This window comes from Emydura macquarii, unplaced genomic scaffold, assembly GCF_026122565.2.
Source record: "Emydura macquarii macquarii isolate MOO-44397 ecotype Brisbane River unplaced genomic scaffold, CSIRO-AGI_Emac_v2 contig_1253, whole genome shotgun sequence".
Lineage (NCBI taxonomy): Eukaryota > Metazoa > Chordata > Testudines > Chelidae > Emydura > Emydura macquarii.
Window position 1 is genome coordinate 101,684,434 of NW_027131390.1, and position 27,699 is coordinate 101,712,132.

At 37.1% G+C, this 27,699-nt stretch overlaps 1 protein-coding gene across 2 annotated transcripts; it reads right to left on the bottom strand.

Moving 5' to 3' along the window:
* On the bottom strand, positions 1-24,496 carry SEC22A (SEC22 homolog A, vesicle trafficking protein). 2 transcript variants are annotated; one of them, XM_067549630.1, is made up of 7 exons: positions 24,342-24,496; positions 19,461-19,664; positions 15,861-16,024; positions 14,361-14,555; positions 9,050-9,168; positions 6,128-6,193; positions 1-895 (listed from the first exon to the last, which is right to left on the bottom strand). In XM_067549630.1, the coding sequence occupies exons 1-7, from the start codon at positions 24,491-24,493 to the stop codon at positions 695-697; spliced, it is 1,101 nt and encodes a 366-aa protein (XP_067405731.1). In that variant the 5' UTR covers positions 24,494-24,496; the 3' UTR covers positions 1-694. The 2 variants fall into 2 exon arrangements, with proteins under 2 accessions (XP_067405731.1, XP_067405732.1); XM_067549631.1 differs by lacking the exon at positions 24,342-24,496 and adding an exon at positions 21,065-21,122.
* Positions 24,497-27,699: the final 3,203 nt, after the last annotated feature.

Sequence of the window (27,699 nt, forward strand, 5' to 3'; positions counted from 1 at the left end):
AGAATTTTAGGTTATTTACTTAAATAAAACTTGTCCATAAAGGTCACTTTCAAAAGATCATTAAAAGCAAATTATACAGAGAAAAATATGTACCAATATTTACAGTTAACTCAGTGCTAGATGGAAGGCCACTGGGAGCAAGGAGCAAATCCCCATAAACAGATGGTTTCCAGGTTAAGCTTTAATTAAGAAACACGCACATCCCATTAAATTTAATGTACAATCCAATATTCCCACATTTAGTAACTCACTCATTCCAAATATAGTCTGCTAATATGCAACAGCATCTTTGTATTTAGCCTAAACTACTGCCTCACAAAGGCAAAACTGATTTTGGAACTGGAGAGATCACTTGATATGCAGAACATGCCCTATATACATCTTTTCCATCATCATGCTTTTGAAGGAGGCTTTTTCCTGCTATCAGTCAAGTTCTCCAAACTTTTATTTGTCCTCACTGGACATTTCACTGCATGGATAGGACCCATTTTCCTCCACTAATCCTGTATTCTGTGTGTCTTCAGTTCTTTGAGGATAAGTCTAAATTCTCAGGTTACTAATGTCCACAGGCATCTTGTGTTGCTCTTTAAAAAAAAAAGAAAAAGGTAGTTTCGTCTTTTGGAGAAAAGCTTTTCATTCCTGAGAGGGAACCAAGGGTGGACCAAGACTGCCTTGGGACATCCTTGGACTTGGGTCAGACACTGTAATCAGGAGACTTCCCTTGTGGTTGTCTAAGTTGTATCTGTAATGCTGAAAATGCTCCCACCGTCACGTGGAAGAAGAGCTGCCAGAGATTGCGCAGTTCGTACAGATACATGTTACACAGGCAGATTAAACCAAAAGTCAGGAAGGATTTGACATTCCGCCAGCCTGTGCAATATACAAATAAATAACACTGCAAGGAAGAAAACACAAAGTCTGATTACTGCATAGAAAATGACTTCTGCTAATAAATCACATTGAATCATCAAGTAGATGCAGAAATGAACAATGTTTGTAGAACCTTGTTTGTTTGTTTGTTTTAATTGAGCACATAAATGTGTTACTAACTTAAGTGGGCATTCTGGGAGTAAACAGTGCTCAGCATCAATAGAAGTTAGATTTTGCTGCCATTATTCTCTCTTCAAGAAGATTTCTTCATCATATTTGCTCATTCTCAATAATGAAAATGGCAATGGAAACAAATGTTGTGGCTTGTCTACAGATATAGAGGCAGAATCTCTGACTCAATAGTCTCTCTTTATGCCACTCAGGTAATGAACAAGGAGCAGAGGCCTCTGCTGGATGGGATCCATCCATCCAATATAGGTGTAAAGCTGATATACTGGCTCTTTGGTCTCATTCCCTTCAGCCACCAGTATCAAGGATGGGAACACCTTTTATTTACTCCCAGCCACCACCACTCCCTGCTAGCCCCATCTAGCACAAATTAGAAGAGATCTCAGGCTGTTAATCTGTGTTGGGATGGGAGCAGGAAAATCAGGAACCTGTAAATAGCCCCCATGTCTACTTTACCTAGTACATTCAGCTTCCCTTTTACACTCCCAAGCCCTTAAAAGGCAGTAGAATTGCTGCAGGGATTCAAATGCATATTTGCATTCTGACTTCAGAAAAGCAAGTCAGTAGCAGGCAGAAAAAGAGTAGAGGGAGAGCACCGCAAGGAGAGGAGTCTTAAGAGGACAACCTCCATTCACCCCAAGTTCCTCTTCTTCCCAAAACATTTTTCAAAGTCCATATCCTTGATTCCGTCATACCTGAGAATCTCAGGTCTGCTAAAATTACATCATTTTCACAAATGCCTTCCTCCTCTCCCACTTCACTGCTCCATTTCCTGTCTTTAGCTCCTAGTCCTCTTTTTGTTCTCCATCTACTCCTTCAAAGAGGCTAAAATGTTTTCATCTCACTTACATGCTGCCCAGTGCCTTCAGCTTTTTGATGCTCCCCTGAATCTTCTGCATGGCTGCTATTTAAAGCAGCAGGGCAGAGGATGCTATGGACCAAGGATCCACAGAACACAGACAGCATACAGCTGTGTTATAATAAAGCAAAGCCACTTCAAAGTTGGGAACCATGTTGGAAGGAGGGGGAAGTTTTCAGGAGTGAAAACAAGTAACCAAAGGCAGAAAATGCCACGGAATCCTGCAAAAGGGACAACACAAGAGAGATTTCCCCCTAAACAGGGGCAGCTCTGTTGAAAAAAATTAAGCTGCTATTTAAGACACAGATTATTATAAAAATGCATTGAGTTCATAACACCAAACGCATTTGATTGATGACTTAGATCAGTATCAAGCCAGTTTCAGCAGTCAGGGTTGATGCTCATCTAAGTGGCTTTTCTTTAAAATGGAAGAATTAAAAAAAAATAAAAAATCCTTATGCTGCTTGTTTGCATTTCTCTCATCTGGGACAATAAAAGACTTGTCAGGTGCAATTTCATTTCTAGAGAGACCAGGTAGGTAACATCTTTTATTGCACCAACTTCTGTTGGTGAGAGAGACAAGCTTTCCAGCTATACTGAGCTCTTCCTCAGGTCTGGGAAAGGTACTCAGAGTGTCACAACTAAATACAAGATCAAACAGATAGTTTGGCATAAGTGTCACTTGGAAGACGAGCCACCAGAGATTGTGCAGTTCATACAGATACATGTTACACAGGCAGATTAAAGCAGAAGTCAGGAAGGATTTGACATTCCACCAGCCTGTGCAATATACAGATATAAAACACTGCAAGGAAGAAAACACAAAGTTTGATTATTGCATAGAAAAATGAACTGTTAAGAAATGGCTTGAGGTCAGTTCTCGAGACTTATATTTTAGGCAAAACTGCGACTTCATCAAAGGAGTCTCAAAGAGCATGGAGCAAGCCAAAATAATGCAAAGCAGACCAGAGAACATTTCAGAAACTAGATTTATTTTTGTATTACTGGGATAGAAAGTTCTGGTTTTCTTGGAAGTATTATTGATTCTCTAATCCCTCGTTTACTTTTCTTTCTGAATATTACAACGCTACTGTTTCATCGTTGCAGCACTGAGGGACAAACTATAGGTTTTTGTACAATCCAGCTGAAGCTGGGAAATCAGAGCTAAATCTTGGGATTCATGAGCAAACTGGGTTCAGGAAACTGAAAAAAATAAGTTTTTGCTTGGAAATGCTTATTTGAGGATAGACATATACAATGCTCAAATGTGCCTCAAAGAATCAGAATTAGCATGGCAAAATGGAACAGGTCCAAAACAGCAACAGGGCAAATAGTTCAGCGATACTTGACAACACTATATATGTGCATTTAACATTATTTGATTTGCATTTAAAGAATGAATAGAAATGCTGATCACATCCGCTTGAGGAATGGGAGATTTGAGAGAACATGTGGTAAGATTTGCAGGGATGGACCCTTCATACTAAGGCTGAAACAGATGCTTGTGAAGGTGTTCTAGGTCCTTGTTTTTCCCTTCATCTGCCTAAAAGCATCCAGTAGGCAGATCATATGTGAAGATTCATATAGATGATTACTCATAGCTGGTGAATTTTGTTTTTAAGTTTGACATATCCTGTATAGTATTATTTTGAATCTTGGTTTCCCAGTCAATGATACATACATGTTGCTCGTATCTATTACGAGGCTCTGCAGAATGTTTTGCATGGTCCAATTCTGCTTGGACTATTGGTACTTAGGATTACATAACTGGAACTCTAGATCTAGTGTGAGCAGCTGCATTTTGAACCCAGAGGTTGAACACAGACACAAAGCTAAGTTCTTTTCTTTGCTAAGCAAAAGTTAGTAAAATATACGCTTTGCGGACAGCAAAGTGATTAGTTTAACATTTAGGACTAAAATTTCCTACTCCATTTAGGTCCAATTTTTGGCCTGTACAACTTGACTGTAATCATTTTTTTGTAAATTAATAAACAGCAATTTTTTCCCTAAAGTATTAACTGAATGAAATGTGAAACATCAGACCAGTTTTGTGGCTGAACAGCAATGCAACGTACTTTCGTGCAGGATCTAGACTTAGAAATCCTAACGTCCATGCCAGGACAAGGTTAAACATGCCATGCCATTGACATTTGATTTGGGGAGCAAAGAGGGCTGACTGTGCATATTGTAATAATGACATAGAAGGATATAGAAGAGAAGTCCTGGAAATTAAATTTAGTATACTAGGAAAAGATTTATATGTCCAGAGCTTCTGTGGTAGCTGTCGCTGAAATGTTTCCAGTTCAATCATACAACCAAACAGCAAGTATGCTGGTGGCAGATGCAAATTATATAAAGAAGAGAGGGTGTCAATTTGTGAGGTACTGGGAAATGTCTGTGTGGAAAGGGCAGCCTATACGGAAGGGATTGACTCTACCAGATTGCTGGCACAGAAAAATAAAAGATTTGGGGGGAAATTATTTAAGGTAGCCATTGGTGAAAAAGCAACAAGTGTTGGAGAGCACTCAAGTTGTAGAAAGACATCTGCTAGAGATGTCGCTGATAAAAAGGTTAAATGTGTCCTATAAAAGAAAGGACACAAACTAGAGTTGGACTAAACAATGGACAGGTTGAGACCAGAGATAAATTCTGGGCCAGTAGGACTGGTCCCAGATGTAAAATAATAGGTACATAGCCAAAAATAGAAACTATAAATGTCAACATACTGTATCAATGAAAAACTTTTAAGAGTCAAACTGGGTAAATTAGAATACCAGGCAATGGAAGAGGACCTTGACATAATGGGCATTCCTGAGATGTGGTGGAATGACATATAATCAGTGGAATACTGTAAAAACCTCACTGTAAACTATACATAAAAGACAGATAGGTTGCATGGATTGGGGAGTCACACTATGTTAAAAAAAATCCCAAGAATCTAGTGAGATTAAATTTCTGAGTGAAGATCATCGTATAGTAAAACAACAGTATTAGTATATGAAGTGCAAAGGCTGGAGGATTGCAAACAAAGAGTAAAGATATATGATAATGTGTCAAGATAGAGAGTTCTTTTGTATGGAGTTAGCTATGATCTTATTTAATGTTTTGACTAATAATTCTCATGAGGAAGTGGGCAGTATGTTATGGACTTCAGAATGGTTGCTGATCTGGGAGGAAATACGATAACTGGGAACAGAAAGCAATGCAACTGGACATACTGGGGTTAGAAATATTATCAGAAGATATAAAAGATTTAAACTGCAAAAATGCAAGACAATGGAATGCAATACCGTTGAAAAAGAGACCTATCAAAGGGATTGTAGTTGACAACAAATAATTTACAAGTAAGTAATGTGCTATAGCATCAAAAGAGATAGTGAGATTTCTGACTTTACACACATTATGTTATGAAGCAGGGAGGTGATAATCCCAAAATGGCCACACCTGAAATAGTGCAAATTAGTTATGGGTCCATCAATACCAGAAAGATATGCACAAATTGGTGAGAATTCAGCAAACACCCATAAAAATTATGAAGGGCTGCGACAATTGACTTATATGGAAAGACTGAGAAAGCTAACTATGCATATCTTAGCTAAGCAACAACAGAGAGAAGAGGGATTTGCTACAAGTTTAACAATATATTAAGAGCACAAATACCAAAGATGGAGAAGAATTACTTAGTGGGATAGAAAGACTGTATAATTAGGAATAGTGAGATAACACTGAAGAAAGGAAAAAGTAGGCTGCATATCAAGGAAAACCTGCAGCTGACGAGATATATTAGGCTGTGTAATAGTCATTTTGGAGAAGTGAAGGATTCCCCATCTCTTGTGACATTTACAAGCTAAACTAGCTGTATTTACAAGCTGTAGGAACAAAACCTGTATTTGCTAGGAACTTTTACGATTCTATGAGGCTGAATCACAGAGTGATCCTAATATCAGCCTCAGGAAAGTGACGAACACATCCCTATCTCTTGATGAACTAACTGGGGAAAGACAATGCCAGAAAACAATAGCCCAGAATGAAGGATGTAAGCAAGAGAGTCTATGCTTGGATATCTCCTCACCACCAAAACAGGAATACAGGTTATTGTTAAAGTCACTCCACTGAAATATACACAATATTTAACAAAACTTGATAACATTTATACGTGACTAAATAATGCTTCTGAAACTATTGAAATATGCAACAGGAATAATTTACCTGATACAAGCATGCTGCTGTTCCAAGGAAAAAGGCTATGATATAACTGAAATCTTCACTCTCATTCTGTGAAAAAGAGAATAAAAATCCAGTATTTTCACAACAACGTATTTCAGCAAAAGTAAATACACAGGATATGTGTGGTCTTCACAGATAACTTCTAGCTCTAATTAAAAATAATCCAACATACAAATTTAGAATTACCTCCTGTTCCAAAATGAAACTGAAGAAACTAGAAGGCATCATTTATTTCGCTCTGTGGGAAGGTCAGATCCACGGAATAAAGTCAGCAGGGTCCAAAATATCCTAAAATTATTCTTGCTTACTATTTCTATTCAGCACAGCAGACACCTAATGCTTGGATTCTCACAGGACCCTAAAGGAGGCTCATCTGCAGCTTTGGGCACCTAGTTTCCCTAGACTTGTTTGAAAATCCCAGCCTAAATGTTGGAACTAGAAGAAATAACTTGTACAACTGTCTTAATATAACAACTTCACAAAATGGAAACTATGTAAACTGTAAAATACAAATTGTCCACTAGGGTGTGCTAAAATCCTATGTAGAAAACAATGCAGGCAAACATATATTAATGGAAGAGAGAACAAACAAAAGCATGACTGTTTACTAGACAAAGATTATTCATAAACAGAGATATAGATAATAAATTGAATTTCCTTTAAGCAGAACAATAGAAAAATGAACTTAAATTTACAGATCTTTCCACTTTATTTTGTTTTTCCTCAAACATATTTATTTCAGGTTTAATATTCGGATTTTAATATTTTCCATAAAGCTGAGCAGAATAAATGTACACTGTCAGTGATTATTCTAGACTGCATTTTCATGCTTTTCAAACAAACATCTGCCACAATCAGAAACTTTCCCAGAAAAACAAGGGCACTCATGTAATCTGTTTTTCATCAAGGAGAATTCCATTTCCAAAGGAAACTGGTCCATTTGGAACTACAGCTCATCTCTCTTGACAACACGTTTAGCCTGAAGTTCTCTCATCTGTAGCTTTGGCTATAAAAAAGTCTGTACTTCTGCACATAAAATTTATCTACAGGAACAGCACTTCAACAGAATATAAAAATCTTCACCTCACAGTCACAACAGAATTCAGTACAGTATAACTACCAGTTAGAATGTAGTTTTGTAACCTCTAAATGAATTATTGATTAAAAAGGAAAGTCTTCTAAATTCAGAAGGAACCTTTATAATGAAAGATTTTTTTTCCAGAAGTTAAACTTCCATTTAACATTGTGTTCTGATGACTTCTGCCTTGACCTTTATGGATTTATTCCATGTTAATTTTAAATTCCTCTTCATTTTACTTATTTTGGGTGGATCCAAAATGCCAGGAATCAAACAGTAAGCACTATATTCCATCTGTAAATAACTATCCACCATCTCCCTATATAATAATATAAGGAAAGAAACTGAATTGCCCACTACATTATTGGTTACATAGGTTAATCCTACATTGGAATATTCTTCTGCAGCTGTGTTCCTTTAGAAGCAAAATAAGCACCACATATATTATACAATTAAAGAAATGAAATTCTGTCCAACGCTATTTGTGCAACTCTGTACTGTAATTTATATTTATAAACGTAATGGCATGGTGATAAAACATTCAGGAAATATTATTTATATGTATATAATGTAGAAGAAATATGATTTGTGAAGGAACAGGGCATTAATCCCCTAGAAATGCCACATGAAACTGCATAATGTATTTTTAAAAATCCATACACCTTTGCTTTATTCATTTTCAGTTTGTAATAGCAACAACGACCTTGGCATAGGGCATTTTCATCAACTCCTCCCAGCCATTCATTAATCTTCAGGAAATGCCCTGAGCCTCAACTGTTAATGTTTAAATTAATACACAAATATGTATACAGAACACAGTTAGGATGCACATAGCATCTTTCTTAGTTTAGGTAACCAGTGTCCTTAAGAAGTGATTAATTAAAGACTGATAATGCTGTGATTATGAAGGGGATAGTTCACAGAAAGTCTTATTACACCAGAATTTACTTTACTAAGAGAATAAATATTGAGCAAAATAGTACTCCTAGTCCTTTTGAAAACCACCAAAGGAACTTTGTCTTCCACCATGAGGGGACTTCAATTTAATGTTTTAGTCTGGGGCAGATACTCAGCCAGTGTGTATTGCCAGAGCTCAAATGACTTCAGCAGAACTGTGACAATTTACACCAGCAGAACATGTCCCCTTCTAAAAGCGCAGTATCCTCCATTTGGCGCATAATATCAATGGCAATATATCTAATAGGAATAATGGTGTACAGAGAGAGACCTCTTATTCATTGAAAGGTCATGGGTTTCAAGATCAAACACAAATATATTTGAATGGAAATCAGTCGAAGGACAGAACTTCCCATAACTAAGTACATTGTTTTTCTTTTTATTCTCAAAGGAACAAAGGTCCTGGTTATAAAAACCCTTCCAAGATTCATGTCCTGTGGATCTTTGCAGACAATGGACTAGACTGTCCGAATTTTGAAGGCATATAATTTTGCTCAAGCATTATGCATAATGGACACCTATGGAACAGTGGCTTTTCAAAGTTCAACATCATGGCAGGGGTTTAGAAAACAGTAGTCTATGCCCTCTATTGGTGGGATTTGCAAAGGTATCTAAGGGAGTTATTTGCCCATCTTCCACTGATTTTCAAACTCGGTTAGGTGCCTTTGAAAATCCCATTCTGTACACACTCAATAATGGATATATAATATACATATTGGGTCTGAAATCAATGTGAATTAGCCAAATCTTTCTAACCTAATACTGTAAACAGTTTATATGAGCTAATTTTGACTTATATTTTGCACAAACAATGACAGTTTGATTTTTCAGTTCTTCTCCACTATAGAGTCATAAACATGGTACAGTACCTGCAGAAGACTTTCTATGGCATGAAAACCTCTAATTAAATTCAAAGCCCCACATAACAGGCTAAGTACAAATGAGACAATCCCTGGCAGAGTAACAGGTTCCAGTCGCTGATGCAGAGCTGAAAGGCACAAGGAAAAAATGTTATGAAATAAATCAAAGCATTTTCCTTAAAGTTCAGAAAAAAAAATATTTTTCAGTGACTGCTTAAAAACGTAATCAAAGTTGGTAAAACTTATGCATATGTATAAAGTTCTAAAAAGAGTAAGAGGAAAAGTATTGACAAAACATACTTTATTTCAATTAAAATACAGAATTGATATTCCTTAATGTCTTTGTTAAAGAAGATATTTAACTTGATATATCCAGTTTATTCAGCATAGTGATGAAGAAAACATGCCAGTAAATCTATACTCAAAGTACTTGCTGGTAAAATTTTTCCACAATTAGCAACCAGGCTAGTAACTCACATAATTGAGAGCTCCTTTCACAACCTCTACTTTTCTTTAACACTAATGCTTTAGTAAGAGCTATCAGGACTGATTTAGCTTATTTGCTAAACAAAATGCTGTGAGGCAAAGCCTATTACCTGCCCCAACAGCAAACCACATCTGCTGTATATAACCAGAGATACAAATAAAGAAAAATTCTGGAACTACAGCTAGTATTTGTATTACAACAGGATACATACTTTCCAGTCATGATTCAGAAGTCTCTTACTGATCATGTTAAAAACACAATATGGAAAGGGATTTGAAAATATACATTTTTTCTGCCCACATTTATTTGTGCTTATCAGGGGACAGAGTTACACAAATGACTGCAAATACACAGCAGACGTGTATTAATCATTATTGTGCCTTTCTACAACAAATAACAGAAGCCAAATATGGAGGAAAAACTAACCCAAGGCAAAATCCTTAACAGTCTAGGCAACATGGGGGAGGGACACAAGATGTTTACTGAACCATGTTTAAATCAGTGAAGTGGAAAGGTGCAAACAAGGAAGTTAATGAACTGAAACATTAATATAGAGAGGGGTGTCAATCCTGGTTGTTTGCACTTAACAGCTGCAGACAAAGGCTCTCCAAACAGCTCAGAAAGTTACAGAAACCACAAACAAATGACTAAAGCTATTTTTCCTGATAAGCATATAAGACTGTCATTGTGTCCTAACTTTATTATACTCAACTTTTATGTTTTGTTATAACTAATTTGTACAGTACTTAACATATGTTTAAAACAAAAACAAACAAAAAATACCTTGATGCTCAACTTTCATAACTTATTGCTACTCTAACCCACAACACACATTAGAGGTGGCAACTACTAAGGTTACGATTGGATGCCAATTTCCATTCTAACTTCTTCAGTTGCTCATAACTTTTTTCAAACTTTTCGTTTTTTGCTGAAATTTTAGTCTCAGCCAAAAAAATTGCATTTATTTAAACTGCTGGGTAAAATTAGTTCAGCTGTTGCTGAGTTTTGTTAGCAGAGGAAGGAAAAGCCTATACACCCACATTTTCCCCTATTATTCCAATCAGGAATTTTGCATTTGTACAACACAAAAATGAGGGAAACCTTATTCTGAAAAAGTTAACAGATTTGGCAGCAAATATCAGCAATTTTGTGCATGAGCATTAGAACTTTTCTATATTTTCTCTTAAAAACTATTTTCAGGCATTCTAAGGACACTATACCATTGCTAAAGCTATTAGACTCTTCAAGGCTCAAGGGATTATATATTCTATTGTCAAAAGAGCTAAGCATCAGATAGCAAAATAATTTAGAAGGTCAGTTAAAGGCTGCAGAATAAAAGACAGCTCCACTAGGTCCATCACACTATGGAGTCTACAAACTCCAAAGAGGAGAGAGCAGATAATCACTACACTAGTTAGTTTTTAAATACAGGCCCAGGATCAAGGAATATACAAATTCTGATGTCAGAACCTGTAAATTCTCTGTAAGGAATGGCTTCAAATTTATTCATGTTTCTCCTGCCCTTCCTCCTCTCCTGCCATTTAAAAAAATGTAATGTAATATTATGATTGAAATATCAAGCACTGAATTTTTGGTGGCTTAAGGTAGCTCCAAGAACTTTAGCCTAGCCATCTGCTACATATGTAGTACTTTTTATTGCTGTTTACCTTATGATATGTAAACTTCAATGTACTATTTTTATTAATTTATACAGCAAGTACTTCTTTTAGTTCCACTGATTTGAGAGACTGTACCAGTTCCATTGGAATTCTAATTTTAGAAGTAGGCAAGTTAATGGCATAGAAGACATCTTAACTTTAGGAACTGACATTTGGGGGGAAGGAGGGGGCGGAAACAACTTTAAAAATATTTAGAACCTGCCATAACCAGACAAATGCATACAACAAATTAATAGTGTGTTATCACAAATTTTAAAGTATGATGAAACCTGAGATTATCTTTAAAGCAACATATTATCAGGAGTTCACATGAAGAATATCCCCTACATTAAAAAATAGCTTTAATTTATTCACTATACAGAACAGATATTCTCTAAAGAAAGGATTTCAATTTTCAACCATTTGAACAATAACATTTTAAGAGGCCTAGACTCTAAATATTGTTCAACATCAGATATATGTCCTATAGCTGTATATGTGCTAGTAATGCTACATGCTTTACCAATACAGATAAAGTTAATGGGTCAAATTCTTCTCTCATGCTACACTGGTGCAACAAAACAGAATTTGGCCTATATGTCTACTTAGCACTACTTACTAGTTGAAGTGGTTTAAGACATGTAACTCACTCACAGCAAACCTTACGTTTGAATGGAAAAGCAAAAGAAGGGACATTGAACAAGGACGGTCACATTTGGAAAAGTTATCCTTGGAACAGAAGAGAAACTGGGAAGTCTGGCCTGCTGAGTAGGTATCAAATAGCCCATAATGATTTTTTGAAGCAAGTCCCTATTCTGGAAGCCAGTCACAGGCTTGTACTTGAGCTACCAGCTGGTCTGGGAAATTCTAGAAATGCTCTAAGATAGAAGATGACTTGTATTAAAGGAATAACCACACTCCAAACCCTGTGGTATCCAATGGCCCTTTCTACCAGAAGCAAAAGGCAGCTAAAATTTTAAATATTGGGAGAAAGAAGAGAGTATGATCTTCCCTGGATGTATGGACCTCGAGAGAAAGAGTCTGTGACCATGCAGATTCCAGAAAGGAAGAAGAGAAGAGACAAGAAAAAATATGTAAAATAGAGAGAAAGGGCAAACTAATTAAATGAAAAGATGACAGGAAAATTGAGAGATGGCAGGAAATTGAGAGATGATAGGAAACAATGCTTCTACAATAATCAGGTCAATCAGAAAGCAGCAGGGGAACTCTGACTTTTGACAAAGTTTAAAAAAAATCCTTAATTTGTGATAACAAAGAAAAAAAAATAATAGGAAAGAGAAGGGACGGTGACTTATTGTGTTTGAATTTAAGCTAATATGCTCTCAGAGAATCTTGTATTGTAACAGTGTAATAAATAAGCATCCTGTGCTTCCTGAAAAACGTTTTTAAAATAATCTATTTAGAAATAAGTTCTGCCTGTGCCACAGATGGTCAGTATTTTTCCTTCTATCCACTAACTGCATCCAGAAGATTTTTACTGAGTTTATTTGCTTCCACTTGTGACACCATGACTTTTTACACAGAGACAGGATTACATTAGGCTGTTAAATAAGTAGAAAGATTATTTCTTAAGAAACAAAGGTGCAAGTGTCAGAAGTGATAAAAGAATGAGTCCATAGAATTATAACAAAAATATGTAGTACACATATACAAGCAGAAGTGGTACTCAGAATGTTTTCCCATTTCTCCATCAGTCACCAACAATATTAAGAATGCTCTGGATGATTTGGCAAAAGTATAGGGCTTAGCTTGAAAGGTTCTACTCTCCTAAATAATTTTAATGTGATTACACATTCTCCTTTGTAGTTGCAGTAGTTAGGATTTTTGTTTGTTTTTTTGGGTCAGTATCAACACATTATAATCATTACGATTATAAATTATTTGCATTATGATGCCTCCTGAAAGTCTCAATCAGTGGTGGGCACTGAACAAACACTTAGTAATGTACCTTTTTAAAATAAAACAGCATTTTAACATCTGTAGAGAGAAAAGCTACAGGAGCAATAGAAGAAATTGAAATGTTTAACCTAATCACTGAAAAAGAATTACTAGCATAACAGTTAAAGTAACTGTTGATATTTGTCAAAATATACAAATTTTAGCTGATCACTTATTTTATAGTATTTTAATAAGAGTTCACATTTGTGTCACTAATTCAGGACCTAATCCTGCACAATGAACTGTATGGCACAGAAGTCTGCCCACTTGGACGAGCATCAGGACCAGAGATTTTTAAAAATGAAAAATGTTTAATATTTAAATTAACTTTTCATCATTTATTCTATTTATTTTTTTCACTTCACTGAACTTGAAGATTGAAACTAGCATTTCCTGTTTCACTTTCTCTAGTCAGTTTCATTTATAGAATCTATGCAACTGGCACAATGTTTTTGTGTTCTTGTTTTCATGCTTCTATTCTGCTAGGAAATACCTAAATTTGGGGCTTAACTGTTTGAAAATATTTTTAATATCACAAGATAAAGTCTAGAATTATATACAAGTCTATAGTATTCTAATATCCAAACCCACCAATGCATTAAGTTATCATATGTGCTTTAAAAGTTACCCTATAAAATTTATTCTTTCAATGCAATAAATGAAAACATTCAAGAATTAAAATAAAACTGTCCTGACAAAAACAAATGCAAATATGCTATTACTGATGCTATGTACTAGGCAAAAACATTTTTTTAAAGATTACTGAATTTAAACAGGATTACTACTTTGAATTTGACTGTCAAGGTCCTGCCCTATGCTTCTTCCACTGAGTCAAGCAGTCATGATACACCAACAGTGATACTAAGTTTTCATGATGCCCTCAGATCCCATTATAAAGAAATCACTAGCTGATTTACAAAGTCTTAAAAAAGTATATTTAAATGTCTACCTTCTCTTAGACTGGTTTCGAAATGAAAATATACATCTGTAATTGTCCTCTATGGAAGCTGCAGGAGAAGAGTAATTAACTGAAGCCACAACTTCTAAACAATGACACACATCCTATGTCATGGCAATTGTTCTTTATACAGACAAGCAACTAAAAGTACCAGGTTTGGCATAATTTTCCATATTTATTTTTTTTTAAAAAGCAAAGTAAACATATTGCTCTTTATCTGGTTCAAAGGGATAGAAGTAATTAAGGTACCAAACTCACCAGCAGGTATCTTACCAGTACCCTTAAACTCTGCAGCAGATGAGTGTGCAAATCCATTAGCTGAACCAAGTTCAGACATGGAAATTTGATAAGGTGGTCTCAGCTTGATTTCTGTCTGCATGTCAGCAAGATTTATCTTTGTCGACAGAGACCGTGGGTTATTATATCTCTGCTTCGTCCTTTGAATAAAATTATCTGTGGAAAATTTAAAAAAAAAATAAAATATCCCTATAGACATTTGTTAATTAAATCATTCCAGAAGGCTTTATGGGCCATATATATTCTCAAATACACAAATTTAAATTTATTATTTGAAATTCTTACATTTATCTTGGAACATTCTAATACTATTTCTGTTTTATGACTAATATATAAGACTAATTAATTCTACAGTATAAAAAATTAAGCTCTAGAAATCTAATTACCTAACAACTGTGAATAAACTAATGACTTGCCACTGCATGATAGTGAAAGCACTGCTAATATAATGGATTTATTTCACTAGTTTTAGCATCACTTTCAATTTAGCAAATATTATAAAACAAAATAGTTTATTTTTTCAGATACAAATGCACTTAATTCTAAAATGTGCCTTAAATTGCAAAACATAAGTGCTGAATACTTATATCACTTCACCTCAGCAATAAATACACCAATATAATGAAATTACTCTCTAAACTAATAGCTAGGAAGGATGGAGAAAGGGAAGAAAGCAAACAGTGGTTATACTAAAGAACACCTTTAAAAAACAGACAATCAGCTGCACTGGAAAATTGAATGAATTTAGTGTGTACCATGTTTTTCTACACCTCATTCCTTTTATTCTGCCTAATGTATTTTATCATAATACATAGAACAAGTTTCCTTTACCTCCAAATGAAGGTATAATTTCCAAGTCCCTGCAGATATCAATAAAATCCACAAGAGATGCTACAAATAGTGCCGCATGTTGGTATTTGAAGCTTAAATCATAAAAAAATTCAATGCATAGCTGTATAATAAAGCAAATCAAAATTTTCACTCCCTTTCATTACACTGAACACATAATTATTAGACAGTGATGAGCAAACATACAACTGGGATTATTTAGTTTGGAAATGTCTTACAAAGCTCAGTGGTCTTTATAGGTTAAGTCTTTTATATGATATAAGGATATAAAGTCAAAAATCTCAACGTATTACTAACTGGCACAAGTTAAACTCCTCCACATTTGTTCATGCAGGACCTGATCTAAAGCTTACTGACATTAATGGAAAGATTCCTGATGGACTTTGGATCAGGCTCTAACAGTCTGATTCAATTCCCACTGAAGACAAAGGGAATCTTTCTATTGACTTTAATGGGAGCTGGATTAGGCCCTAAATCATCCTAAAGCTAAATAAACATAACCTCATCTGAATATATGTGATTTGTATGGTTTAGTTGTATGTTCTTTAAAATAGTTAGTTGCTTTTGAAATAGGTTGGAAAGAGTTATAATAGTAAACAGTCAGATCCTTACCAAACTCTATAAAACAGTATGGCCTGATGGCAGTATTTGTCCTCATCATATTGTATGTGGTGATGAACTCTTTCTGAAGCTCATCCAGGAAGCAGAAAGCCAGAACACAGGGGTAATTTTCAGTGCACAGCATCATGTAGCTCACTCCCAGAGAACTAATAAAACTGTAATTTGAAAAATGGTTTTAAAATTTCAAAATTAAATCCATGTAAATTTACAGCTTCACAAGACTGGTTCCATATGTCATAAACAGTGGAGCAAAAATCTGCTATGGGGTAATGAAGACATTAATATTTATTGAAAAAGCCAGCGATTGTTTTAAGGAAAAAATTACTTTAAGATAATGACTTTCTTTTAAACAACATTGTATCAATGAATGAGAAGCTATGTTATACATATACAGTAGGAATGTATAGTGTATTGCAGCTGACTAACATGCAGAAGAGTGGGAGATTAGGATAAAGTCCTTGGGAGGGGGAAAACACATGAGTATCCTCCCCTGGGAATGGTACATTTAGAATAAATGCAGAACATGCCATCTGGTGCACTCTAAAGGCAAAAAACTGCTCTTCAGAATTATCTTCATAAGCGAGGGAATTAAACTCTTCCATAGCAAGGATGTTTCATCAGTATCCAGAGTTGAAGATAACCAAAGGCAGGAAAATCTCTCCCTTCCAATTAAACATTTGATATATGCCTACACATATTACATTTAAATGTTAACACATTTTTATTCCATTGTTTGTTCATAAAACAAAAATTTCAAAATCAGTTGAAGTGTCTTTCATATACAGTTTAAAATAATTGAGCTAATACATTGTATCAAAATTTTTACAGAATCTTACTAATAGACGGTAAATACAGAAAATCTTTGGTTATACTTGATGTCCAAGTCTTTAAAGTTTCTTTTTAGTTTTTCAGTTGTCAAAGAAATTATAGATTTATGAAGATTTATTACTGAAGTTTATTAATAAAGTAAAACCATAGTGCTATATTTTTTGCATAATTAGTTGAAGCAATGATCATTAACTTCTAAGAGGAAATATTGACTTTTTCATTTGTATTTACACACACAGAATCAATATTTGCTCTACCTTAACAACTACAGCTTACGTTTCACTGCTTGAATTTATCTTAATTCAAAGAGGTAAAAGTATGAGCCACTGTGCATGTGTTTTCTGAGCACTGTTCTTTTTGTGTTGTCTAAAGCATTGCTAGAATAAGTGGCAAAACATGAAGGTTAAAAGCAGAAAATTGGGGGGGGGGGAGGAGGGGATAATTAGGGTTTTGTTTTTTAAATAAACTGAGAGGCTAATCCTGCAGCCTTTACTCATATGATACAATAATTATAACATGAAATAGTCACATCAGTGAGTCGCAGAAGTTATTAAAATACAGTAGCTACCATTAAACAGCAACGTAAAACATTTCTAACACTAATTTTTTTTACCCAACATGCTGAATGGTTGGGGGTGGGGAGGAGAGGACACATTGAATCCCTGACTTTTTAATTTTGGTTAATTTCATGCTCATGAAAGTGAGGGACAGGCAACACTGGCTACAGCCAGGTATTGCAAAGATAAGTGTTGTGTAAGATTCTTCATACAAATCTGCCACTGTACTTCTGACCTGCTTTTCAAAGAGCCTTTCCTGAGCTGAGCATACCAATCCTGCTGAATCAAAAAAAAAAATCAGAGAAATTTAATCTAAAATTTCAGGCTGCCTAGGACCTGGATCCTGAGAAGTATACAGAATCTGCAACTAACAACAGGAGCTGGAGAGTGCTCTGCACTTTTCAGGATCAGGACCTTAGTATATATCATACCAGTAATATGCACTGGCTTTGTGTCAGCATGTCAGATAAGGATTAGGACAAAATCACCAATCTCATTTAAAACAGGATGATTATTTTAAGATTTCAACCAAGCTATTCAGAGTGAAAAGTTGTCTTATCTAACTCTCTTCCCACAGAAACATCTTTCTGGCGAGTGATACCTAAAAACACCCCCAAATATAAAATACATATCAAGAAGTGATTGAAAAGTTAACATGATAATCAGATAACTATTTCAGGATAATCCAAGAAGTTTCCTGTTCCAAAACTACAATGCAGGAAAAGAATACATTATGTATTATTATATTAACTACACAACACCAATATGCATGGACACTGTCATATAGTTTAGATCCAAATTTTAAGCCTAGTAAAAATAAAAACCAAAAAAGTTTTAAGAGAATGCATGGCAGCATTGTGCAGATGCTAGATGGGTTTCAGGATACCTGGATTCCACTCAAGGCTCTGCCACAGACTTCAGTCACTTTCCCTCTTTGCCCTGCAATTCCCCATCTCCAAAAATGGGGACAATTCTACATCCTCTACCTCATTGATATATCATGCATATGTTCATTCATGTTCATGAGGAGCTCCAAAATTACACTCACGGCCATTATAGAAAAGCAGAGATATAAATAGGAAAATGCTTTTACAAAACTTTGTAAAAATGTTTTCAAGACTTTAAAATCTGAGTACAACTCAAAAAATTGGGGAAGAATGGAAAAGATAGAGGGTTCAGGTGATGTAGAGAGTCCCTTGCAGCATTGGAAAGTAATGTAATAGCACTGCGCTAATGCATGAGACCCACAAAGGGAAATTTTCATTTCACGGTCCAAATTCAGTGAAGTACATGAAAAGTAAATTAGCCTTTGGCATTTACTAAATAATTATTAATTAAAAAATTAGGCTGTTAATGATAAGGTGTTTATCTTGACACAATTAATCCTGGAATATTTCCACCACATATCTATTGCATATTTATATTAAGGAGGCACCCAGCATACTCCAATCAGGATGGAGGATCTACTGGGCCAGGTGCTTTACACACGTAGGAAAACATGGTCCATACCCAAAGTAACATTTGCTATTGGTGTTACAAATAAGGGGCAAATCCTCCATTCTTTACGTATGCAAAGCTCCCACTGAAGTAAACAGTAATTTTAGGCAAATAAGGTGTGTAGGTTAGGCTCTAAGGCTCATGTTTTTAAAGGTATCTAGGCAACTGACTCCTATTGATTTCAATGAGTTAGACACCTACATACCTGTAAATATCTGGCCCCAATTCTATAACACATTTTTATATACGGGCTTATGATTTGAAAAGATAATTTTATATTTTGATAATTCAGATCAGACACAGAAACTACACCCTCCTCACACACCATATTTGCTTGAACTACCATGACAAAGAATATCCAAGGACTAATCACAAGTCTCTGAGCTCTTGGGGCTTTTCATGCCAGAAACTACCTTGAAACCAATAGAATAATGGAATATGTCGTAAAAATCTTTAATCTTGCAAGACTCTAGTAGGTCAATTATTTAAATATTTATAACAATGCAAGTGACTTCAGACTAGGATTTACATAAGAATGTGTGTCTTTAAAGTCAAATGTGCCTTAACTTTCAATTTCCAAATATAAAAATAATTGTTGATAGTTATTCTTAATTTAATTCATTATTTCTACACTACAGCTGTTGAATTTTTAACTATGAGAAACATCACTCAGGTATGTTACAAGGATAAAAAAGAGAGAGATGCTTACTTTATATTATACTGTCCAGCTTTCAGCGTACATCTATCAGGAAGCTGAGCAAGCTTCTTTGAGAGTGTTTTAAAATATTTTCTACATTGCTGCACTCCTATGCTTTGCTCATAATCTGTAGAGGCAGATAGCGGGAGCCCATCTCTCACACGGACCACTGAAGCAGATAAGATCATAGACATTGCCAAAAGATTTAATGAAAACCTAAAACAAAACAAATACATTCAGAAATACAGATCAGCCAAAATTAAAACAAATAAAAATTGAATATGCAGCCAGAATCATTACAATCTGGTTAGATGAGGTAACTCTCAATCTAGGCTAACGGACAGCATACCTGGATCAGCCTTAATACATGGCAAGTCACAAAGGGCTTAGTCTTGAATCTAAGATCACACAAGAAGTCCTGTTGAGTAGTCCCTACCTGTCTCTCTGACTCAAACAGGTCACGCAATCAGACTTTTAACTTCTCTTATTAATATGTATTCCTCATATTATCACAGCACTTAGAGGCACTGACTGAGATTGAGGCCCCTGCTGTTTTTTATTTATTTTACAGTACTGCCTAGAGGCACCAACTGAGATCAAGGCTTCGCAGTGCTAGGCGCTATACATACCACATGATCCTTGTTATCAAGAGAAGACCTTGCCCAAAGATCTTATAGTCTACATAGGCAAGACAGACAAAGAAGTTTTATTATTCCCATTTTACAGATGAGGAACGGAGATACAGAGAGATTAAGGACCTGACCAAGGAAAAATGTAAAGTGCCTAACTTTAAGCATGTGACTAGTTCTATTGAATTCGGTGGGACTATGCATATGTTTTACATTAGGTACATGCTTTAGTACCTTGCTGAATGGAGACCTATGTAACTTAACCAAGGAAACATGGCAGAGCCAAGAATAAAACTCAGGTGTCCTGAGTCGCAGTCCAGTGTCTTAACCATGAAACCCTTTCTCTCTGATTTGGGCTTCCGTTTGTTAATCTGTAAAATGTGCATAGCAACAGCCACCTTACACAGGTGTTGGGCAGCTTAAAATAAATGTTTGTAAAGAACATGAAAACCATAAATGAACTACCATAAAATAACAAAGTAAAATTATAATAAGATATATGGGATCTAACCGCTGAGGCAGGGATGGGAAAGACTAAATCTAAGTTCCTGTTCAAAACTAAAATTTTACTTTTTGGAACTAATATAATGCTGCTCTCAACTTTCTCCAAGAATTATATATTCTGTGGTGTTCCTGGAATTAATGGCAGAAAAAGTGGCAAATCACAGCAGACATTTTAAAACACACACCATGAAACCTTTGTCAAGAATTAAAAGATTTTTTTTTTTTAATTCCAAACCCTTAAAAGTTTCAGAAGATACATGAAAAAGTTCAAATGTTTAGCAAGACAAGCAATATGTGATTTTCTAAAAGTAAAATTACTTATTTGTCTGACCTCCTGTATAACACAGGCCATAGAACTTCCCCAAAATAATTCCTAGAGCAGATCTTTTAGAAAAACATCCAATCTGGCAATTTTAAAATTGCCAGGGATGGACAATATCCCACCACCCCAGATAAATTGTTCCAATGGTTAATTACTCTCACCGTTATAAATTTATGCCTTATTACCAGTCTGAATTTGTCCATCTTCAACAATCCATAACTATATGAAGGATATAAACACCAAGAAGGGAGATTCATTTAGGGTGACTCAAGGGTATGTTACCAGTGTAATGAAATACACCGAGTAAAAGAAAGTTTAATACACATATCTATTTGACTACACAAGTTTCCTAGTTGAAGAGGAAAAAGACCTACCACTTCAGTCATTTAAAACTAGGCTGAATATTATACTATGGAGAACAGTGATATATTGGCAGGAAGATGGACAAATGAGCTACAGTAAAGGGGCTGATTACTGTGATTAATTTAATAAATATTATTTCATTTATCCCTAATCTCTTATGTGGAAAAAGGAGGAATGTGAAAATATAAAGAAAGTAGCATTACATAATACTATATTTCTCTCTCCAAAACTCTCCCATTGCCATATAGTCAATATTCAATCTAATTTCCATTCATTTGTTGATTTACTCCCAGAATTAAGGGCAAATAATATAAATAGCCAATATCAATAATAGAGACAGCAGACATGAGAATAGATAAAATCCATCTTCTAGATCTAAGTTAAATAAAATAAATATGTAAAATAGATGAGAATATTTTATTTACATGAATCCTAGATAAATAGCTTTCATTTCATCTGAGTTTCTGTTTATATCAAGGCAAATTATTCCCTCTTTTAAGGGATAAGCCTCCTTGAAATCTTTTCTGAAATGACAGGAAAACAAAACTTTGTTTAGACAGTCTTTTTTAATATCATTAATGAAATGTTTCTTTTTAAGCCATCCAATGAATAAATTTCTTTTTTCTCAGTCTCCCAAGAACATTGTCAGAAAAATGCCTAAAACATTAAGTCATTTACCTTTAAAAAAAACCACCAAACACACTGCAGCTACAAGAGCATATGAATGTAGAAAAATTAATAAATGCCCATATTTTAACTATATGCAATTCAGCCTTGCAAAATTGTCATGAAAATTTACCCTTAAATAAAAATCTACTAACCCTTACTATAAAAGGATGATAGGAATTAAAAACCAAGGATATTTTACTCGGCCAACCAAAAAATAAAATATTTCTCCATAGCAAGCAGCTTTTTGTGTGTGTATATATATAAGTGCACATAGAAAAATGTGATAAAGAAATATTTTTATAAAGTAATATTATCTTTAAATGTCATTTTTAATTACCTATTCAAAAATTTAGGTATTAATCTGCCACCAATCCCTTAAATACCTAGTAGTTTTCCCCCAGATACTCTCTACCTCAGACTATCTTAAAATCATAAGGGACTTCACTTTCCTTACACATAACAGTGACTCTCCCACCCCTGACAACTTTATGAAAACTACTATACTCACTATATTCACTTTAAAGCCTGCTGTTTCCATGGCAGGGCCCCTAGGAATTAGGAATACGTGATTGTGGGGTTCATGACTGAATCCCAGCTCCTTCTATTGAGAAGAAGGACCTGGTAATTGTTTTTTATTTGGAGCACTTGATTACAACTCCATTCAGTGCTACGGTCAGAAATTAGCCTTAAAATGGGGTATATATTCCTGTTTTTCTCCACATTAAGTTGGCCTTTCAATTTGAAATGTGACAGTGTTAGTTTTATAGTCTGAATTTTCTAGGCAATTTTTGTTTTGATACCTTTTCATAAATTTTTAATATAAAGCATTTGAAATTGGGCTGTTAATGAACTTTGTTCATGGCAGCACTATCTTTAAAAAAAAATTGCCCTTAGCTTCACAAAAACAGACAAAGATGAACTATGAGTATATCTGATGCAATGATTAAGTAGTCTCTGCTCTCCTTCCCGCACCTCATTTTCCAAATTATCCCTTCCCAACACACCAACTTATTACACATCCCAAACTAACAGTGTTGGGTTGGGGTTATTTGACAGAATGGTGCATGCTGAAGGGCTGATTGACAGAACAGAGTTAAGGTATACAGTACTTGGGGTAATACTAAGGTGTGTGCCCGTTATGTATTGTAAATTGGTTTATCTTCTTATTTTCTTGCTTTTTTCTGGGTTTGTGTCATGTTACGTGTATCAATCTTAACTGTTTCACAACAACTTTCTATGTATTAATTTATTTTCTTATTTAACTATACAAAAGCTTTACTTTATATGTTCTAGATGCCCATTTTATAAATTAAAATACACTACACAATGATACAACGAATAAAGGGATGCTCATTCCACCTTGACACCATCAAATACGATTAGGACAATAAAATAAACCTATACCCTAATCTTCAGATCATATGCCAGATAAAAAGATATGGCTTTTGCAGCATACCCAGGTCGTTATCAAATATCTAGCCACTGGCAGACTAAAAGAGTGGGGGAAATTGCATCCCGAATTTAAGGAACCCACACATAAGATTGCTCTGTCACCAACTTCCTCCTATTTATATCAGGAAGATTTAATCTGAGCACTTTTAACTGATTGCACCAGTACCATAAAAATGGGGACAGAGCAGTCTCCCTGGTTACAAGAACTCAGACCACTTATGCTTTCAAGGTTAGCACCAGAGCCTTGGTCTCTTTGTGCAGATGAAGTTCCTGAAACAGTGTTGTAACGAGCTTCAGTTATAAAATGATGGTTAATAAGCAGGCTACCAAGTTCAGCACTAGTTTCCACTTCCAAGCAATGTCCCTGTGTAACTGCATGTAGAGTGCATGACAATAATCTGATCTTGAGGTGCTATGGGTAACCCACATCAGAGGGGAAAGAACTGCCTCCTTCTCAATAGCTGCACAGTTCAAAAAAAAAAACAAAACGTGGCCCTAGCCGCTCTCCAACACACACCTGTGTCGCATCCACAAGTTACACGTGGCACCGTGTGCACAGAGGGAGCAGTGGGGAGGTCACAGACAATGGTCCCTTTAACAGCTGTTTCGGAGGGCAGCATCTGTACTCACTCCAAGGCACCCATCGCCACCTTAACACTGGGGGAAGAGGCAGCAGGCAGCGTTATGCCTCCCCCTCTCAGAAAGGCAAGTGGAATCATTCCTCTATTGCAATAGCCCCCACATCCCCTCTCTGCCACTCTGGAGAGGGTCCCATCCCCACCCCTGCCCTCCGGGCCGCTGAGGGGGGAAGGGCTCCCTCTGCCTGCCCCGCTACCTGCACCCGGGGAATGCCCCTCGCTATCCCACTCCCTGCCCCCCACCTGCGCCCGGGGCCCACGAGGGAGAGGTCCCCACCCCATCCCTGGGGCTGCCTCTCCCGGCCCCAGATCTCACCTGAGCCACCTCCGTGCAGCCGGCACGGCCAGGTGGTCAGGCGGGCTCGGGTCCGTTGCTAGGCAACTGCTCAGGGAGGCGTGGGAGGGCGTTTTCGAACTACCGGCCTCACCGGACCCGCGGCGTCGGCGGCAGAACCACCACGTCCGCATGCCGCAAGGCATTGTGGGGCGAGACCGTCGACGTAAGTCCCCCGCACCGCGGCAACCAACCGCAGGGCGAAAGGATATCACGTGACCGTGCGTAACTCGGCCGCGTAACTCTGAGTCTGAGTGAGGGGGGAGGCGGTGGCTAGGCTCAGGCTGCCGCACCGGTGCCTGCTGGTGCTGCTGCGAGGCCGTTGCTAGGGCGCGGTTGCTCTGAAGGGGTTGGTGGGTAGCTGGGCCGCCATTGCTCTGTGGGGATGGACGGAGACGCTGAGCCGCCATCGCTCTGCGGGGATGGGCGGGGAGGTGGTTCCCGTTGTCAGCAATTTGTGGCGCGAACCAAGTTACTGCTGTAGGTGCGGGGAAGTTGCCGACATGCCGTTAAAAGGCAGGGCCCTGGAGCAGGCTCTAGGTAGCTGTTGGCTTTCAGTGGGACTTGTGTGCCTAGCACGCCTCAGGCGCCTGGGGCCGGGTCCCCCCCCCCTTCGCCGATTGTGACGTGCCTGGGGACGTTTGAATGCTGTATCAGTAATAACATTCCTGGGGGTTCCTCCCGCCGCGGCCAGCTCAGCCCAGGCGGCGATAACTGGACTGGAACCACCCAACGCTATTCACACACACCCCAAGCAACCCGCCGCTAGCTCAGGCACAAAGCCGTCCCATCCCATTAGCAGTGCCTGACGAGTCGTAAGCACGGCCCTGTTGGGTCCGACCAAGGGTCCATGGAGCCCAGTGTCCTGTCTTCTGACAGCGGCCAATGCCAGGTGCATCAGAAGCGATGAAGAGAACAGGTCATCAAGTGATCCAGCCCCTGTTGCCCATTCCCAGCTTCTGGCAAACACAGGCTGGGTCACTTAAGAGCATGGTTTTGCATCGCTGCCCATCCTGGATAATAGCCGTTGATGGACCTATCCTTCAGAAACTTTAGTTCTTTTTTGAACCCCTTTATAGTTGTGGGCTTCACAACATCCTTTGTAGCACTCCTTGCCAGGTTGATGGTGTGTTGTGTGAATAAATACTTTTGTTCATTTTAAACCTGTTTCCTATTAATTTCATTTGGTGATACCTAGTTCTTGTGTTAGGAGGAGCAAATAACACTTCCTTATTTACATTCTCTGCACCACTAGCCCTACTCCAGCAGTACGAAACACCGGGGAATACATTTTTTTGGATATCTGCGAATTCTCCAGATGTGATAGAGCCAGTGCAAGAACTAAACACTGGCAGCCTTGTCGGAGGTGTGACTGGAGAGCTACAGTGATCCTAGGGTGGCAGAGTCACCTCTTTGAGTTATGGGCAAGCAGATATAAATGGGAAATAGTTCATTTATGCTGGAGGCAGTTTCAATTCATTTGACCTACCCACCCTCAATTCTGCATCAAGCAGTTTGGCCAGACTAAAGAATCTATCCTATGGTTTCTTTCCTACAAACTGTATCCTATAATTCTTTACAAGATTAAATACAGTTAAATAACAGATGGAAGGAGAAATTAAGGGGTGCTGGTAAAGGAGGAAAAAATTGTTTTCAGATAGGGTGTCCTGACAGCAAGTGAGTGAAATTGGGATGGGGGTCAGGGTAATAGGCGCCTATATAAGAAAAAGCCCTGAATATCAGGACTGTCCCTACAAAATCAGGACATCTGGTCACCTTATTTTCAGATGAGTTGGAAAGTAGATGAGGCAGAGAAAGAGGAAGACCGCATGAGCTGGCAGATATGCCAGCAGAGACAAGTTTAGTACAAGCAGTGGTGAGATTGGTGAAGAGGAAACCAATAGTAAATGAACAGAGGAACTAGTGAAGGGACTAGAACAAGACAAAGTCTTGTGCAGTGTTTAATGATGTAGTCTCACTTATCTGAAGAGGTGAGCAAAAGGCAAGACTTTGGAGACTATAGGAAAAGATGTCCGCCAAACAATATTCTCAGAGCTTTGGGTGAAATCCATTTAGCTGTGAAGGAAGGAATTGTTCAAGGCCTTGCACACCAGTTGAGCCTTGTGGTCAGATTGCGTGGGAGGGGACGAGTGCCCACACATTGAAGTAAGCTCCATAAGGTCTCTAAATTGTCACTATTACTCTTTACTGTGTACTTTTCCTAGTTAGACTTGTAAACCCATTGGGAAAGAGACTATGTTTACGTATGTGTTTGTACAATTGAGCCTCAATACCTACTGTGGACTTTGGGCAGGACTGTAATATTCACTATAATGATAATATTAATATAAATTATGGACACTTTGTCCATACACAGTGTAGTGGACAATACCCCAAGACACTGCATACACAAAAACACTATAATAGGCTATATTCTATTATTGAGAACAGTATAATAAGCATATGGTCAAGGGGCAGAGTTTAGGGTGCATGTCCAACCTTAATTTTGCCACTCCCTGACTTTGAAATGCTTGAGCTGTATCCTTAACATTCTGTGACACATCAATTAGCTAATCCTCACAATGCTCGAGGGAGACATGGTGCCATCTCATTTCCAAATGGTGAAACTGGTCCAAAGAGAGGTTAATTGCACAAGACCCCAGAAGGAGTCAGTTTTAGAATGGGATTACAGCTTCTGGCTTCAGCTCCCAGTGGTGTGCTCAGATCACTAGAACACACCCCTCTCTCAGGGATTTTCAAGGCTGATAAGCCAATTACATTTAAAATATCTTTTTCTTTCTTTATAAAACAGTCTTCCTGAACCCATCTACTCCCCTCAGACAAACAAGGGCTACACCCTTGTTAAAGGGACACTGTTTACTGAATAAATCAGAAGGAGCTGCAGCAGGGAAGAAAGAATTTAGGCCCAAATCCTCAAAGGTATTTAGGTGCCTAAATCTCATTGAAACCTCTGGAAAAGAAAAAGTTAAGGGGAATGTAAAGGTGGCTGGATAATTTCAAAACTTGGATGGGTGAGCTGAATTGTAAGCAGTGATGCTGAACAGGTCCTCATAGATCAAGATCCTCATAGATTAAATGGACTTGGTTATTTCAGGCTATGGTTTAGAAACCTGAAATAATAAAAGTGTGGCACTGTTATGAAAAGTCCGGTATAATTGCACCAGCTAACTTGAGAGAGAAGCTATTGAAAGACAACTAGGACTGTGTCCACTGTATGGTTGAAACCAAACAAACACAAACTTGGAACAAAATTTGCCTGAACAATCTGGACACATTTTCCACTTCCTCTGAGAAATATGCAATACCTACAAGTCATCTA